This window comes from Colossoma macropomum, unplaced genomic scaffold (assembly GCF_904425465.1).
Source record: "Colossoma macropomum unplaced genomic scaffold, Colossoma_macropomum, whole genome shotgun sequence".
NCBI lineage: Eukaryota > Metazoa > Chordata > Actinopteri > Characiformes > Serrasalmidae > Colossoma > Colossoma macropomum.
Genome location: NW_023494802.1, coordinates 34,699,744 through 34,717,014, shown reverse-complemented (window position 1 = coordinate 34,717,014; position 17,271 = coordinate 34,699,744). Strand labels below are relative to the sequence as shown.

The 17,271-nt window shown below is 38.3% G+C and overlaps 1 protein-coding gene across 1 annotated transcript in view; it reads left to right on the top strand.

The window, feature by feature from the left end:
* Positions 1-17,271, top strand: part of acap3a (ArfGAP with coiled-coil, ankyrin repeat and PH domains 3a) — a 114,494-nt gene that overhangs the window by 49,499 nt on the left and 47,724 nt on the right. Inside the window, exons 2-4 of the mRNA XM_036591480.1 lie at positions 1,505-1,562; positions 8,329-8,448; positions 10,724-10,777. Coding sequence (XP_036447373.1) covers positions 1,505-1,562; positions 8,329-8,448; positions 10,724-10,777 — 232 coding nt within the window. The remainder of the gene's footprint in view (positions 1-1,504; positions 1,563-8,328; positions 8,449-10,723; positions 10,778-17,271) is intronic.

Sequence of the window (17,271 nt, the reverse complement as noted above, 5' to 3'; positions counted from 1 at the left end):
ATGGTCTGGGGCTGTTTTTCAGGGTTTAGTCTTGGCCCCTTAGTTTCAGGGAAGGTTAAAGATAATGCAACAGCAAACAAAGACATTAGACAAATGAATGCTTCTAACAGTGTGGCAACAAGTTAGGGAAGGCCCTTTCCTGTTCCAGAATGAGTGTACTCCTGTGCACAAAGCGAGGTCCGTAAAGACATGACTTGATAAGTTTGGTGTGGAGGAACTCAGTGTCCTTCCCGGAGCCCTGACCTTAACCCCAGTGAACACCTTTGGGATGAATTGGAAACCATTGATTGCAAACCAGGCCTTCTCGTCCACCATCAGTGCCTGACCTTACAAATGCTCTTTTGACTGAATGGGCACAGATTCAGATGGGTCAGAATTTTGCCTCTGTTTTTTTAGGCCAAAATCTTCCATTACTTGTTAGCTATATTACTTCACAGTTCCGGTACAAAAGAATAGCAAACAAAAGAAGAACATATTCTGGCTAACTGGGTACCTTTGAAGTAAGAGGAAAACTGGGTTTCATTTTAAAGGATTGGAAGGCTCAGTCTCTTTTGGAAAAATTGATGGAATGGCTGTAAATTTCTTCTTGACTTTTGGGTCTTTTTTCAGAACAGTGCCCAAATGTTAGCCTGGGTTTAGGATCTCATATTTCATTTTTCATACACTAATCTTCTTCTACCAGAAGACCAAACGTCTTGAGTTTTAAAATACTGTAAGTTCAAAACTGCCTATGGAAATATTGCCTCTTTTGCCTTTTGGTCAGCCAGTAACCCAACATTGGCTTAAGCAAATACTAGAAGCAAATTAGCCAGGCTGTGATTTCTGTTCTCTGTTCTTGCACATGTACATTCCTCATCTAGCAAAGCAGTTCCATCTTGCATTCAAAATGATTCTGGGTACAGCTGATGATTTAATCTAATTTAATTCAAATCTATATGCCAGGGTTATTGACAAAAATGCAGTTTTTGTGACAAGCAAAGACTAGAGGTTAACTGTTTTCCCACAAGAACGCCTTCACTGCTGTCCTTTCTCTAAATGTAATGGTGCTGTAACCTCTAGGTCATGCTGATTCTTTGTCCTCACAGCCGTCTGTGACTCTTAACTGACAACTTCATCCTGTAAACAACATAAAAAATAGATTACATCATACTAGTGTCAAAGATAAGATCAGTTTAGAAAGACACTGAATTTGTGCTGTGGCCTAATGAAAAAACCATAAATTTGCTGTTATTTAAACACTTACCACTGGCAGCTAAGGTTGCCTCAGTTTACCCCTCTTTTTTCTTTATTATAAAAAGCTAGTGACTACAGGTTTTAAGGACTAACACACTTAAAAAGTCACACTTTTATGTTTTAATGTCCTCACTTTTGGCAATAATTGTGTTATTGTAATATATATTGTATCAATATGGGAAATATATACTTTAAAAGAGAAAAACGTTATTTAAAGTTTTGTGTTTAGCAGGACTGGCGCCATAACTTGATCATGTTTTGTGCTTTTCAGGGCGAACATTGATGAGGTGGAGACAGAAGTGGTGGAGATTGAAGCTAAGCTAGACAAGGTAAGACATACTTACTTTGGCTTTGTCAGTTTCATGCTCTGCTTTTTGGCTTATGGTATGCGCCAATGTTAATTTTCTTGCTAATTCTTTCCAAACACTATTGGAACAATACATGTTTATATGTCCAGAGTGTATTTTTCAGGACCGTTTGCTACCAGATGCTGCCAGTAATCATGAGTTCACGTCTGTTTAAACAGAACTGTAATTACAGCACAAAAGTACTTCTATAAGCTACTATCCTGCTTACTGTATTCTAATTAGAAAGCATATGAGAGCTTGATCAACCATATGCAGGATGTGCTAGTGGCTTAATGTGCCTGTGTGACTGTAGTGCAAGGCAGCTACGCAATTAGAGGCTTCTGTATTAGTGAATGGTGATGGTAATCTTCTTCAACTGATGTAAAGCTGACTAATAGAGCTGAGTGAATTCACTCTGGTATACACACATACATTTGTTTATTTAGCTTGGCTGTTTGAATTGCTTTGGAGTGTTGGATAAACTGGGTAAAATGTGATTATTATCTTCAGTCCAATATTAAAATTACAGTAGATAATTACAGCTAAAACATCCCATTTTTTTGCTTATGTACTCTGGTAGTCTGTCAGTTGAAAACAGACATAAAATAATTCCACTAATCTGTATAGCCTAAAGAAACGTGAAGGAGCAAGCGTTAGCAGCTAGCTGCTTCATATTAGAATTTTAACCCGCAACACGGCAACGTAGATTACAGTGCCTCTATTTCCTTTCATACTGTCTAAGAAGCTGCCTGGCACGAGTATATGGGACACACATCTGAGACAAATAACTTGAGAGACTCGATGAAGCTAAAGTTGGCTCTTCAGTCAAATTTCCTTCCGTCTTTGAAAAAATTCAGACGTGAAACAGCATTTAGCACCACTTTTGCTGGCCTGCAGGGCTAGTGTTATAGAGCAATATTGACATAGGTTTATTTAGGGAAGGTTCTTTTTTGTTTTTGCTATTTTCCACCGTAAAAATCTTTCATAATAACCACTTATTAAAAAGATGCACATGCTGAAAAGCGAAGGGACATCCCAGAATAATAAGTCACTGTAAACTTACAAATATACGTTTACTTGAGCATCTAAAATGGCTTTTTTAAAGAAATATGGATATCTTATATACAAATATTTGTTGTCGTTTAAGAATTCTGTGTTGGTGCATCCTCACTTTGAGCATCTCTGCTTTATTACCCTGAAGAACTCATCATTCCAGTGATCTAGATCAATGGTTTTCAAACCAGTCCTCAGGGACCCCCAGAAGGTCCACAGCTCGAAGCACCTTGGGATAGAGCAAAAATTTAGGGGTCCCTGAGAAAGCACTGATATAGATAGCCTAAAAATATGAGGTAGCTAGCATCATCATCTTTAGAATTTTAACTTGTATTAACACTAACTGCACTTCATATCGACCACATTATTAGCCCAGAAATTCCATATAAGCATCCCTGCTGTATTTATTGTGCTTTACATACTTCTAATAAAGCCACAATATTAATCAATCCTGATGCCTAGTGTTCACTAAATTTGGGGTTTTTTAATGTTGATACCTGCCGTGTGGAGAACAGAGTGTCCATTAGAGCTCAGTAAGTGGCTCTGTGGTGTCTGAGCACGTTGTTAGCCTAGAATCAAGAGAGCAGATGCCTCACTAATGCTCGTGATGTCACTGGCCCATCTGTTCCCGGTAACCTTGAGTGACAGCCGTCAATCTGGATTACTCCTCCTCCTGCTCCTCCTTTTCCACTCCCATTTTTTCCAGATCACATTTAGAGCAGACGTACTTATTACTGATGCCAGTGCATGCTGGAGCCAGGTAAACGTGCCATGTCTGAAGGCTATAAGTAGAGTTCTTCAGTCATTCATTCAGGCTTATACACAAATTAGAAAACGTCCTCTACAGGGAACCAGCTTTATTTAAATAAAAATGTAATGATGGACAGGCTACATTTTATGTTTTATTTTTATCCTAGTATGTTAAATTCAGCAAATAAACAGTAACTGTGGATTAAAGTGTGGAGAAGTATGTTCTCTGTAGAGGATGTGTGAACTTATTTTTATTTAGAAAATCAACAAAAAACATACAACCCTGACAATAACTTTTGCAGTGTAGTTTGAGTGTGGTAAACTAGACACTATAAGATATTTTAGATGCTGTATCTAATATTTCTCATGTTTAGGATCAATAAAAAGTTATAAAATGATAGATATTATAATGTAAATATCTAATTACAGTGAAGTTTTCTGCCTGAAGCGTTCCTCGTATTAATTTTGCTATAATGTTAGAATTGTACTATTATTTTATGATGATTTGTTTCTTTTTTAAATGATTTTATTAGAATTATAATCATGTTTTAATGCCATGCACCCTTCATGGGCATTGTTCTGTATGTGTCCAAAATTTCATTGTTCTCCACAATTTTGCTGTTGCCTATTCCCACCTGCTAGCTAGGATGAAGGGTAGCATGAGCTTCCTCCGAGACACGTAAAGCACTACTGCATTTTTTCAAACTGCTGCTCACTCAGTGTTATTAGTCAGCTCAACAGACTTTTAAGAGAGCAGCCATGTTTTTCTAGCATCATGCTGAATGATTTGGGGAGATTGAGGGTCATCCTACCCTCCTAGAGAGAGTGAGGTCAGTCATTCTGTCTTGGACTCCCAGCCACAGATCGCTGCGGCATCATCAGGCATTGAACTTGCAATCTTCCGAGAATAGGTCGAATCTTGTAAAGAATTAGCACAGCGCATATTACAGTCATTTTATATTTTTTTTATTTGCATTGGGATGATTTTATATTATTGAAAGTGTTGATTCCAAACTTTTGAATGGTAGCACAAGTTTGACTACTTGAAAATGTTTAATGAGCCGTTTATAGGGTACTTAGAGTTTTTACTAATGACTTTCATTAAGAATTTAACATTACAGTGTCTTTTTCATCTCGGATGCATCGTTCTCCAGTTATAACTACGTTTTGAAATATTTATATTTTGATTTCAGATTCTCTCAGTCTTTGAATTGTAATGAGGTTTCATAACTGATCCACATACATCACCCTGTACCACCTCATATCTGTCCTCTCCTCTTCATGTGGCTTTATTAGCAAACACAGTGCAAAGCATTGTGTAGTGGTTTATTTTATATACATGCCTTTATGTCTCAGATGAATGTTTTTGGCTCATTCACATTCTTTGTGCCACTTTGAAGCGAGCTTCTGTGCTCAGTCTCAGGTTCTTTATTGGTTGTTGTTGTTTTGGACTCTGAGTTGGTTTCCACATGTGGCTTATGGCTTATGTAATTACAACACTGGACAATTAGATCAGGCAAAAAAAGACAACAGCAAGCAGGATTGAGATTGCACTCCTCTTCCTTTCTTGTGTTTACCATCATCTTGATTTGTAACCAAGGCAACAGCACAAAGTTAAAGTCTGCTCTGCACTTCTGGTTTTAATCAGTTAGCGTCAAATCCATTGTGATGTAGGTTTTTGTTTTTTTAGGTTTTACAAACAAGCATACAGTACCAATCAAAAGTTAGGACCAGTAATGAAATATAGATAATAATTTTATAAATACACTGGGATTTTTTTCTTTTTTGGTGTGAAATAAATACATTTTATTTTGTTAAGGTACACACTAATAAGCCAAAATATTATGAATAATGTCCCGTAACAACAGTGCATGTCAAGATCTGGGATATATTAGATGGTAAGCGAACAGTTGTTTCTTGTAGGCGATGTGTTGGATGCAGAGGAAATAGGCAGGCATGTAGACCTGAGTGACTTTTACAAGGGCCAGATTATTATGGCCAGATGACTGGGTCAGAGCATCTCCGAAACAGCAAGGTGTATGGTGCTCCCGGTCAGCATTGGTGAGCACCTGCCAACAGTGGCCTGAGGGGGACAAACCATGAACCATCAATAGGGTCTTGGCTGCCCAAGGCCCATCGTTGCGTAAGGGTACAAAGACTGTCAGATTGCCCATGCTAACCCCTGTCCACAGTCAAAAGTGCCTACAATGGGTACACAAGCATTTGAGCTGGACCTTGGAGCAAGGAAAAAAGGTCATCTGGCCCAATAGGTACTGTTTTCTTTTACATCATGTGGACAGTGGTTATGAATATGTCTGTCACAAGATTCAGATAAATCATGGAATATCTTTTACAAGCTTCAGATGTCTGTGTTTAATCCAGAAGAGCCAAAAAATATTTTTGTGAATCAATGCTAGCTTAGCAGCTAATATACTACTGGAATCCCATAGGGGTGCTAACAGAAATTATTTTTATTATTTTTGAAGAATTTTTAACAGAATAAATTTTTGAAGAGGCATTTTTTCTCTTTTCTGACTGAGTTTTAACACTGAAGGCCTGAACTGAAGGCCTAGCTTTGATAGTCATAGTTCATTACTGATCTGATACATGAATACACTGATTCTCTCATGATTGCAGTATATTATAAATTAAATGAATTAGTGTTCATGTTTCCCCTTTTTCCACAAATCCTCTGTGCTCAGGCCTGTCATCATGGTTCAGGAATGTATTTGTAATATATTGGATGTGAAATCACAATTGCAATAATAATAGCAGTTGAATTGAAATGTGATATTTTGTCCATATTGTGCAGCCCTAGATGCAGCAATGCAATCTGCTGCTTGCTGATCGCGCTCAGGGAGGTCTGTCTGGTTCCGCTCAGCCACTGAATGAAACAGGCGCTTTTTGCGTCAGGGGTCTTGGACCAAAGTGTGAGAAATAAAGTGAGTCGACTTTCCCTGGCTGAGAATTTTCGCTGGGCTCCAGCATGCTGTGCCACGGTGCAAGCGAACATGATTAGAACCAAGTGCAGAGTGAGAGAGGAAAGAAGAAAGGATCCAAAAAGCCGAAAACAAAAGAAACAGAACGAGAGAAATAAGCAGTGCAAATCAAAACGCTCTGGAGCTCTGGTTTGAGTTAGATGTGTAACAATGTAGGCCACAGCTCAGGCTCCAGAGAGTGACGACCGCTGCACGCTTACAGTCTCACACATGCGGACCACCTGAGAATGTGTCTCACACACACCCGGGACCCAGGGTGATAATTGAGGTCATAAAACAAACATGCAGCCACATGAGACGCCGCTGTGTAAAGACTGTGGGTTAGTGGCATGTGGAGAAAGTGGGAAACTGTTACTGTGGCCCTTACATATGGGAACTTAATTGGTACATTAGTGAAAAGAGTTCTAATGCAGATGAAATGGCACCTGTCGCATGCATGTACATTTGTGTGTATGCATGTACAGTGCTGTGCAAATGTCAGAGACCACCCTTCATTTATTTAATTTCCAGTTTTTCAGGAGATGTTATGTATAAGATAATCCACTTGCATAAGGAACTGGAAAGTGAAAAGAAAATAAGAGAAAAAAATGAGAGTTTCCAAAGCTGTTCAAAGTTCAAAAAATGGGAATTCTAACAAGTGTGCAAGACCTGATAGACCACCAAAGCTGTCACCATCAAATGAACTGTACTTAAATGGGGAATTTCAACATAGTTCTGTGAGATATATTTCGTTTCATTCATTTCATTCATTTCAAGTCATTTGTTATACAAAAAAATAAGGAACTGAAAAGAGTGAATATAAATTTGTGATAGTAAAAGCATAATAAAGAAAATAAATAAGACCAAAAAGAGAGTTATTAAAACATAATTACATACGACAAATAACATTAACAAATCAAAGCAGTCAAATAAAACAATTAGGCACATTCATAATAAGAATAAATAAATAAAACAACTAAAAGGGGTAAAAAAAATCAAGTAGAAAACAATATAAAGACAATAATGTAATAAAATTATAAATAAGTATTTAAAATAAATAACACCAGTAGAAATTGTAATAACGCACACGCACACATTTTCTAAGCCGCTTATCTTTCTGGGTCGGGTCGCGGGGGGAGCTGGAGCCTATCCCAGCAGTCATTGGGTGAAAGGCAGGACACATCCTGGATAGGTCACCAGTCCATCGCAGGGCAGACATACAGACAGACATACACATGCACACACACACTCACACCTAGGGGCAATTTAGTGTGTCCAGTTAGCCTGACTGCATGTCTTTGGACTGTGGGAGGAAACCCACGCAGACTTGGGGAGAACATGCGAACTCCACACAGAAAGGATCCTGGTCTCCCGCCCAGGGAATCGAACCCAGGCCCTTCTTGCTGCGAGGCGACTGTGCCACCGTGCCGCCCACAATGCAAATGTAGCCACTTTATTTCCTGTCCAAAGCTGTCAGTGAACCTTCACGTGTTCAGTTTTCAGATGTAATGTTGGTGCTAAAATAGTGGTAAATCTGAAAAAATGTTTTCTTTGGGAACTGTTTTGCCTCACAACTGCATTTACCTCTCTGCCATGAATGGATTTTAAAAGATACATTTTAGGCCAGTGTCCTTCTGCAAAACTATGGTAAAACAATTTCTCAGACCAGCTCAAACCATTTCGTGCAATCGTTTTCTGTGAGGGAGCTTCAAGGACATTCAGACATCTGGTTCTTATCACCAGATATCCCTGTAGATTTCTTTGAAAAACTGAAAGCAAGTCTTCTGAAAAGAAAGGAAGCTGTAATAAAGGCAAAGTCTGGACACACAGGTTGTATTTTGTCAGAATTTTCAGTCTGTGTTCAAAAGATGCTGAAAGATGATAAAGATCATTTTTGCATCAATGTGCAAATTGGATCACTGTGGAGTATTAACCTCTCTCTTCTCCCTCTCTCTCTCTCCTTGTAGCTGGTGAAGCTATGCAGTGGAATGATTGAAGCGGGGAAGGCGTACGTCAGCGCCAACAAGCTTTTTGTCAATGGCATTCGAGACTTGTCTCAGCAGTGCAAGAAGGACGAAATGATATCGGTGAGTGTGTGTGTGTGTGTGTGTGTGTGTGTGTGTGTTCGGTGATGTACAGTGCCAGTCAAAAGTCTCTGGATACTCTAACACTGTAAAAGGTGAAATTATATTGAATTAAATCGTGCTAAATAGCATCTGTCAGTTAAATGTGGATTCTGTTTAAAATAAATAATATGATGTTTAAGTAGCTTAGTTTCTCTTCTCATATTGTAATGGGTAATTCTGCCTTTTTGTTTTCCAAATTTCTGCATAATCCATTGGTTGAAGTGTCATTCAGAGTGGTTGGTTCTGAAATGGTTAATTGCAGAATCAGGTTTCTTTACAGTGATGGTGATAGGAACCAGGAGTCGCAATATCTTTAACACAATATAACCATTTTATTTACTAACCTACACATCTTATGAGTAAGTCTAACAAAAGTTTTCCTTGGGGCCTATATTGCCACACAGTGCCCTGCATGTACGTCTCTGCCATACGTTTTAGGCCTCAAAAACTAATCTCAAAACTATTGCTAGACTATGTTTCAATGAGAGTGATTCTGTAAAGTTCTCTAGAAATAAAGCATTTCACTTCAAACCACTCTGAATTACTGTTTACAATAATAATTTTTAATTTAATTTAATTTAATTTTGCAGAAATCTTGAAGAATGGGTGGAATTCCTTTTTAACTACCCTATTGTACAGCTGAAAAAGAGGCAGACCGTTTATTTTGTCACAGTGTGCTCATAGATGTTTTCTTATTTTTACTATTTTTTACATTTTAGAACAATAATGAAGATACTGAAAATGTGACATAACAGGCGATTATTTGTTGACTTTTAACTCGATGCAGCTTTCTACATTCTTGGCATTCTCTCAGTCAGCTTCATAAGAAGCCACCCGGGACACTTTTCCAACAGGACTGAAGAAGATACAGGACTGAAGAAGATACACATACATTCAGACCTCATTAGCTGCTACTTCTTGGGGGGCATTTAAAAAAATCACTATTTATGTTTGCCTAAAGTCCTATTTGAGCTGGGTATGTTTACAAGAGGAGGTCCAGTGATGTAATTTGTGCGTGACTTGACTGGCCAATTCATACAGGATAAAGGATCTGTGTAATTTCCCCACATTACACTCATTACATTACCCACATTATTATCATCTCGTGGAGGTTTATGTCAGCATTATGTGACAGGTGCCTTGCCTCCAAACACTAACAGCCTGTTCTGTGGCTAAAAGGAAGATAGACTAGCATTAGGCTAGTAAAGTGGCTTCATTCAGTTTACCAAATGCTGCCCAACAAGACAGAAAATGCTTTGCCCTGCATGTTTCATTTTCCCCCTCCTTGTAGCCCCTGTCTTCAGCTTAAAAAAAAGCAAAAAGATGGAGGAACCATTTTCTATTACCCAGTATTGTTATTACATTACTGTGATGTCGATTCAAACAGGACTACTGTTACTGAGGGAGCTCTGATTGTAGAAGATAATTTATCCTGAATTATTGCTTAGCAGACTTGTAATAACTACGGACGTTACAGATTCGAACTGGGTTTGCATGACTCAAATTACGGCACCTCCGTAGGCAAAACTAATCCAGCTCAAATAGGGCTTTTGTAACATATTTCATGAATTTGAGCCTAGGCCTTTAACCACGACTAGTTGACTAGTACTGTACATTAGCATCAACATTAGTTTTATAATACCCCTCTATACTTCTCTCTAGCAGTGCTGCTAGCTTTGCTAACATCCTTGACTTTAGTTTGCCACGCCTTTAGTCAGTGAGAATCAGGCCCAAGATCCTACATACAGCCAAGATCCTCCAGTCTCCTCAAACTCTGCGCCAGTACAGGCAGACTGTTTGCCGCCGCCTGTGAGTGGTATTAAAGGTTGTCTTGGCTGGCCTGTTTGTCTATCGCCAAGGATCTTATTAAAGCCTGTCACGCTAGTTGCATTTTCCATTGTAAAAACATAATGTCAGACCTGCTATTACATTTCCATTTCGCCAGATCCTGCTGTGCGTGTTGCAGGAACTCTATCACAGTGCATGTCTTCCAGCAAACCTCCTCCTTCTGAAATTGTTCATCAATAATAATAATTGTGTGCTGCCTTCACCAAGCATGCAATTCATATCTATTAATTTCGGCGAAGGTTGTAATAGCAAATTTAGGTGATGCGTTTGCAAGTTTCATGGTTTAAAGCTGCCATTTTCTAGTTCATTTTGTGATATATGTACATTATCTAAATCATTTCTGGTGTTTTTGGAGATAATGACTGTTTTCTCAATTTTCTGCTTGCAGGAATGCCTGGAAAAGTGTGGCGAGAGTCTGCAGGAAATAGTGAACTACCACATGGTATGTCCTTCTCTTTTCCTCTTCCCATAACAGGACAGTGTGGGTGGACCACCTCATAATTGTTCTGTCCACGCTCTGCCCACAAATGCGATTGGATAAGCTTTATGGCAGAAGTCCAATTCAAACTAAGCAATTATGGCGCTCTTTGTTTTGAGGCGCTGCTTTACATTGAGTTTATAGTTTAAAATGCTATCAAGCTGAACTGTGCTGTTGTATGTAGGTAGTTGAAACTAGGCAGGTTGGAAGCAGCATCAGCAGATTTTCTATCATATTTATGTGGAATTCCACCTATTTGGCTAGATTTCTGAATGATTCATTACTTGAGATGCAATCAAAGCCATTCAGAGTGGTTGGATGTGAACTTACACATTTACAGTGGCGATTATAAGAACCAGGGGTCACAACGTCTGCTCCTCAACCACAGCCATTTTATTTACTATCCAAAACCACCAGTGTACCTACTTGTGTCTTCTGAGTTTCAGTATGTAATGTTGATAATGGTATAATAGTGTTAAATCTGAAAAAAATAAGTGTTCTTTAAGAACTAATTTGCCTTACAGTGCCCTGCATGCACCTCTGTGAATATATTTGAAAGAAAATTCTTAAAACTGTCCTGAAACATTGTCTCAGACATCCAGCAGCACTTTCATGTGTTAACTTTCTGTGAGGGAGCTTTTAGAGACATTAAACGCTCATAATTACACCACAATCAATCTGTCCTAACAGTGTGACCTTCAACAGAGGTTGCTTGTAGCTTGACTTTACTGATGTAAATGCCATGCTACAGTAAATGGTCATGTTCAATGTTAAATTAACTTGCTTTAGCAGCTGAAGATTAGCTTCATGATCATATTTTTACACATGCAAAATAAGAATCAGTCAAAATTAATAATGCACGCCAAATTTGTGCGCTACAACTCACTAAGCTGAATTGTAATTTTACCAGTTTTGAAAGCTCATCCAAAGTAGTAACAGTTTCTGCCTCCGTCCACACTGAAATGGCATTTTTGAACACTGAAAATGCATCTTTTTCAAAGCGCTGTCAGCTGGATAGATTTGAAAACGCTGTTTGGCGTTGAAGTGTGGATGGAGGGACACTGGAGACTTTCAAAAATGTGCATTCCTTGTCACCATGAAAACCTACCAATTTCCCTTGGCTATTTTTGAATAATAAACATGCCCCTCTGCATGTTGCTATATTATACTAATGTGCAACATGCAGAGGAACATATTTTTGAATAATAAACATGTTCCTCTCCATGAAAACCTACCAATTTCCCTCAGCTGTTGTTGAATAATAAACATGCTCCTCTGCGTGCTGCTATATTGTATTTATGTGCAACACCAATTTGACCATTGACCAAGTATATAAATATGCTCTACTGGATAAGTGAAATAAAGTTTGTTAAAAAACTGTGGATATTCGAATAGCAGAAGTGTTTAATGTCCATCTCTAGCTGAAGGTGGAGCTTAAAAGACAGTCCTGCTGCACACAAACACGGTATTATGAATGAGGTTAATGGCTCTGGTCAGGAAAGGAAGAGAAAAGCAGTGACCCCGCCTGACCCATGCTGTTACACACAATGCTGTGTGTCTGTGTGTGTTAGCGGCTAATGGAACGATAAATAGCACTGTCACTCATACACAGAACACATGCACTGCACGTATAGTAAAGCAACCTAATGGAGGTAAATTTTACTACTGTACTCCCAGTAATATAAATACTCTGTACTTTATACTGTCTAGAACAGGGGTTCCCAAACTTTTGCAATTCATGACCCACGCGACCCACCGTAACAGCTTTCACAGGAAGAGCCCACAAGAAGATTTAACTTGCCTGATTGTTTGTCATGCAGACAAATATAACACAGTGTAGCCCATCAAATTTCACTCTTCAGTATAATCATGCACCATAATGAATGCTAAAAAATACATGAACAATTCCTGTTTGTAGCCATTTGTATATAGATGAATGAATTCCATATCATCGAAAAAAGAAACTTCCTTTGACTTGCACTGAAAATACGTGGTGATATCGCTCATGCATTAAAAAAATGAATGCCAAGAGCTCTCTAGCAGTACCACCATGGCCCACTGGGGGCTACAGCCCACAAGATGAACACCGCTGTTCTAGAAGGCAATGTTGTTTTAAATAATAAGTGCAATATTTTTTAGTTTTTATTATTACATGTAGAACTGTTTTAACTGTTTTAATGTTTATCAAGCACAAAATACAAAAGAAACAAAATGGAAATTGCCAGTGAGTGCAGTGACTATTTACTGAATAGTATTTAAGTCAACCTGAAATGTAAATTGACCTTTTTTAACCTGTGATAGTTGATGTCCCTCATCATGTTAAGCATTATTTGTCATATCATTTTAAAAACAAAATGCTTGTTTTGCCACCTGTCATCGAGTGAAAACACTCAGCTAGCTCCCTGATTCTGCAATTCGCTTGGAAGTTATCGCATTCTTTATTTCAGCTCAGGTTTACACTGAGGCGTATCCTCATTTTCAATGCAACCGAGTGTCGTGGGGGAATGAAAAGCTACAGTTTAAGAAATAGACTTGCATGATAGTAAAGCCCAGTGATTAAAAATAAAACAATGAGATAATACAATAATTGAATGAAATAAAATACAGGAAAATAATACAAAAAAGATAGAAAATAAAACAATGGAAAATGTTAAGAAAATGAAAACCAGGGATGGATCATGGTCTCGCGAGGCCCCTGGGCACAAGGGTGTTTGGAGGCCCCCTGTGCTCCAGAAATATATAGAAAAAAAAAACAAGACCCGAAAAGTGAAATTCTTTCTATTTTCTTTCAAGTCAAACTGACTCAAACAAAACAGAAGCAGTCCTACATAAATGGGTTTAAAGCTAACATCCCATTTGATGGCAACAACATAGTCGCTAACACTTATTACAGTTACTGTGAGGGATTTGAATGTGAAGTTTTATGAATGGGGGCCTCTTTCTCTTCAGTGGAACTAAATGAGTATGAAATGTCAGCGCTACAGTTAGACACTAGCACAGTGCAGCCGGAGCCCTGTGTGAGCTGCAGCTGCTTTAGAAGTGTCTCTGTATGGGCAAGCGTCCAGACACATAACGGTCAATTCCACAGCAGCCGCCGTCGACACGGCCTCGGGGCTTTATTCTCCCCTCTCGTCTGCCCATGTGAACGCACATGACAGCATACACACATACCCTAGCTAACAAATGCCATAAGAACGCTTCACATGCATAGCGTGTCTTAAAGGGATAGTCTGGAAACATCACATGTAGGCAAATTTCTAGGGCAAAAAAGTATTAGTTTAGCGTGTCACATTATGCAAAATACAAAAAATAGTGAATTTACAGTTTTAAAGACCTGTCTACTCATTTTCATGATTTTTATCTATTTTCTGTAGATTTTGTGATGTTTTACTATGAACTGATAGCTGTTGGTGTTTTCTTTCAAGAGATTTTTGAAATTTGGTTCGATTTCAGTTGTTCAGAACTATAAATATTAAAACAAAATTTTAAACATTTGAAACCATGTTGACGGGGCCTTGCAATAAACTGCAGTCTAGAACATCTGACACCTGAATTAGATTGGCATTAATTGTAATGTACTTAAAGTGTGGACTGTATGGCTGTATTATCAACATTAATGCAAACACTGGCTCATATTCTGTATCAACAGATACTGGATGTTAAAGAGCTTGTGTTGGGGGGCGGGGGCAGGGTGTTGGGGGTGCCTAGATGGCTAGCGGCGAGCGGCTAGTTCAAAACAGTAAATTCACTGACGTGACGAAGGCAAAGTAGAACTGTATACTGTCTATACTGCCTGAGACATCAGTGACGATGAAAGCAGCAGTGAGGAATCCAAGTTGCATTCAAGGCTCAGAGGGCCTTTCTTGTTTATCATTATTTATTAATGCTCCTGCATTCCTCCACAAAGCCATTATTGCAGAATTTAAAGTGTTGGCTGCTCTGAAGGCTGTTCTAAAGCCTTTTTATAACATTGTGCAATGTCCTGTTTTTCTTCATCAGAATGTAAAAAATGAAATTAGCAGCATTTTTTCCTGACAGTTTGACTCGTTTGAGATAGGACGACAGGAAGGAAGGAAGCAAGGAGTGCTAAAAAATGATGTGAAAAAGGAGATGAAGGGGTGAAGGGCAAGTGAAGTGGTGGGGAAGTGTTACTCTGAGTTTTTTTCTCAGGGATTTTATGTCATAACACATTTCCGGAAAAGTGTTTACCCAGAATTTAGAGATTTTTGCCTAAATGACAAAAAGAGAGGATGCAGTTGTGCTTCTGATGAGATGAGCTAGCGTTCTCTCTCTCTCTCTTTCCTCTCTCTCTCTCTCTCTCTCTCTCTCTCTCTTTGATAGGTTGTTAGATAGATAGACAGACAGACAGACTGATTGGCTGATCATTTGATTGATTAATAAGAAGATAGATAGGCAGATAATAATTGTAAATTGAATGTAAATGTAATTCATTAGATAACCAACTATGAAATTATGCCAATATATATATATATATATATATATATATATATATATATATATATATATATATATACAAAATGTAAATTGAATGTAAATGTAATTCATTTTATAGTTGTGTATTTAACAGTGTAATTATGTCATTACGTCACTATATTTAAACAATTGTCACGTAAATTGAATGTGTGTATATATGCACACGTTGGTGTTTCCTGCTAAACTCATTTGCACAGTCAGCTAGAACAAGATGGAGATACAAGGTTTTGTCCTGACAACAACAATATTCATATGTACACTGTTTGTTTTTCTAGACTTATGTAGAAAATGCTGACTGTGCATGTGAGTTTAGCAGCATGGCTAAATGCTCACTTAGCACCCAGCAGTTGATTAAAATCCAGTCGGGCGGACAGTAGAGTACACATAGTAAAGTGGCTTCTCTCTCTCTCTCTCGCTGCTATAGTGTAAAACGCACGGCAGGCTGTGCTGGCAGAGTGACCGCTTCACGCCTTCTTCACACCTGCTGCTTCAGCTGAGACCGGTCCAAGCAGCTATTTAGCCTTAGCATCTGTTATCATGTGAAAGCACTCACTCTGTACTTCATGAAACAAGGAGAATTTCCATCAGAAGTGCAGATTTTTAATTTGTATCAATACCACGTTTGTGTTTATAAGCAGAAGATGAGAGCTTTTATTTATGATCTGAAAATGATGAAGTTGTTGTTGTGATTGAATGAAAATCCAGGCTCTACATTTTGCCACACTTTGTCATTCTTTAACATCAAAACAAGCGGAAAAATATTGAAAGTACTGACGCGTGATGATACGGAATATAAATTGAATGTATGTAATGTAAACTGAATGTAAACGTAATTCGCTACATAACCACTGTGTTAAACAATCAGTTGAATGTATAGCAAGAAGATCTCAGACACTTCACCCACATGTACAAGAAATGTCTAATCTTTTTGTACTGTAAGCTGGAAACAACTGTTGGGATTTGTTAGTTCTGTTTTGACTGGCTATCAGAATGTCTGTGTGAATGGACAGTGGGTTTTAATAGACTGATGGGAAATATGCTGTTGCAAGTAGTTGCCTGCTCAACAATAAGCCTTTCAGAGTGAGTTATAGCTAATTGACTGAAAAAAGTTTATGACCTCTTTAAGTTATTTAAGAGCTTTCTTGGAAGCATTTAGTGGCACTTAAGTGAGATTTTCTGGAGTGTTCGCCAGTGCATATAACAATTTGTTTCCTGCAATAGTCCCATTTTAAGAACCTCCTGACCCTACATGTCATGCAAAAACAGTGGCCTGTAGTTGGTTATTTGGCATGTCGATCAGACCACCCTTTCCTGTCAAAAACCTTGTTCAGACAGGTTTAGTTTTACATGGGGAGGTGGGGTAATGTCATTTTCTCAGTGGTTTTAGTCCTGTACTAATATGCCATGTCAGTCATTTTCACTGACTGCACGCTCCCACATCAGTAAAGCCTTTTACCTTCTGTAAATCGAGCAGTAGAAATAACCTCAGCTTATATTAATCCCCTGCGAATCAACATGTCGGTGAAATGCTGCCATATTCTTTGGAAAAGGAGGACTGGAAGGGCACTTGAAGCGGTTACTTCTGTTTTCTGTGGCTAAAATCAATATTACGTACTGTCCTACTTCAGGTGTTGCAATCTGAACATTAAAACGTAAAAATTACAGAAAAATTTTTACTTTTTTTTTTTTAATTTTTATTTTATATATAACTAAGCTAATGATGATGCTGATGACGCACTGCATTCACTTATGATAGCAAGGTAAATGGTTAGGGTGAACGAAAAAATGGCTAAGTTAAATGTTTTGATTTGTTTTCTGGTCTTTTCTGGAATTAATTCAGTGCGTAAATCAAGTAGCCACTCCCATCACCCGTCATTCATACCAAGATTTTTTATCTTGTGCGAACTGGTCACAAAAAACATTGCATTGCATTACCCCACCACCTCATGGAAAATGAGTCCTGT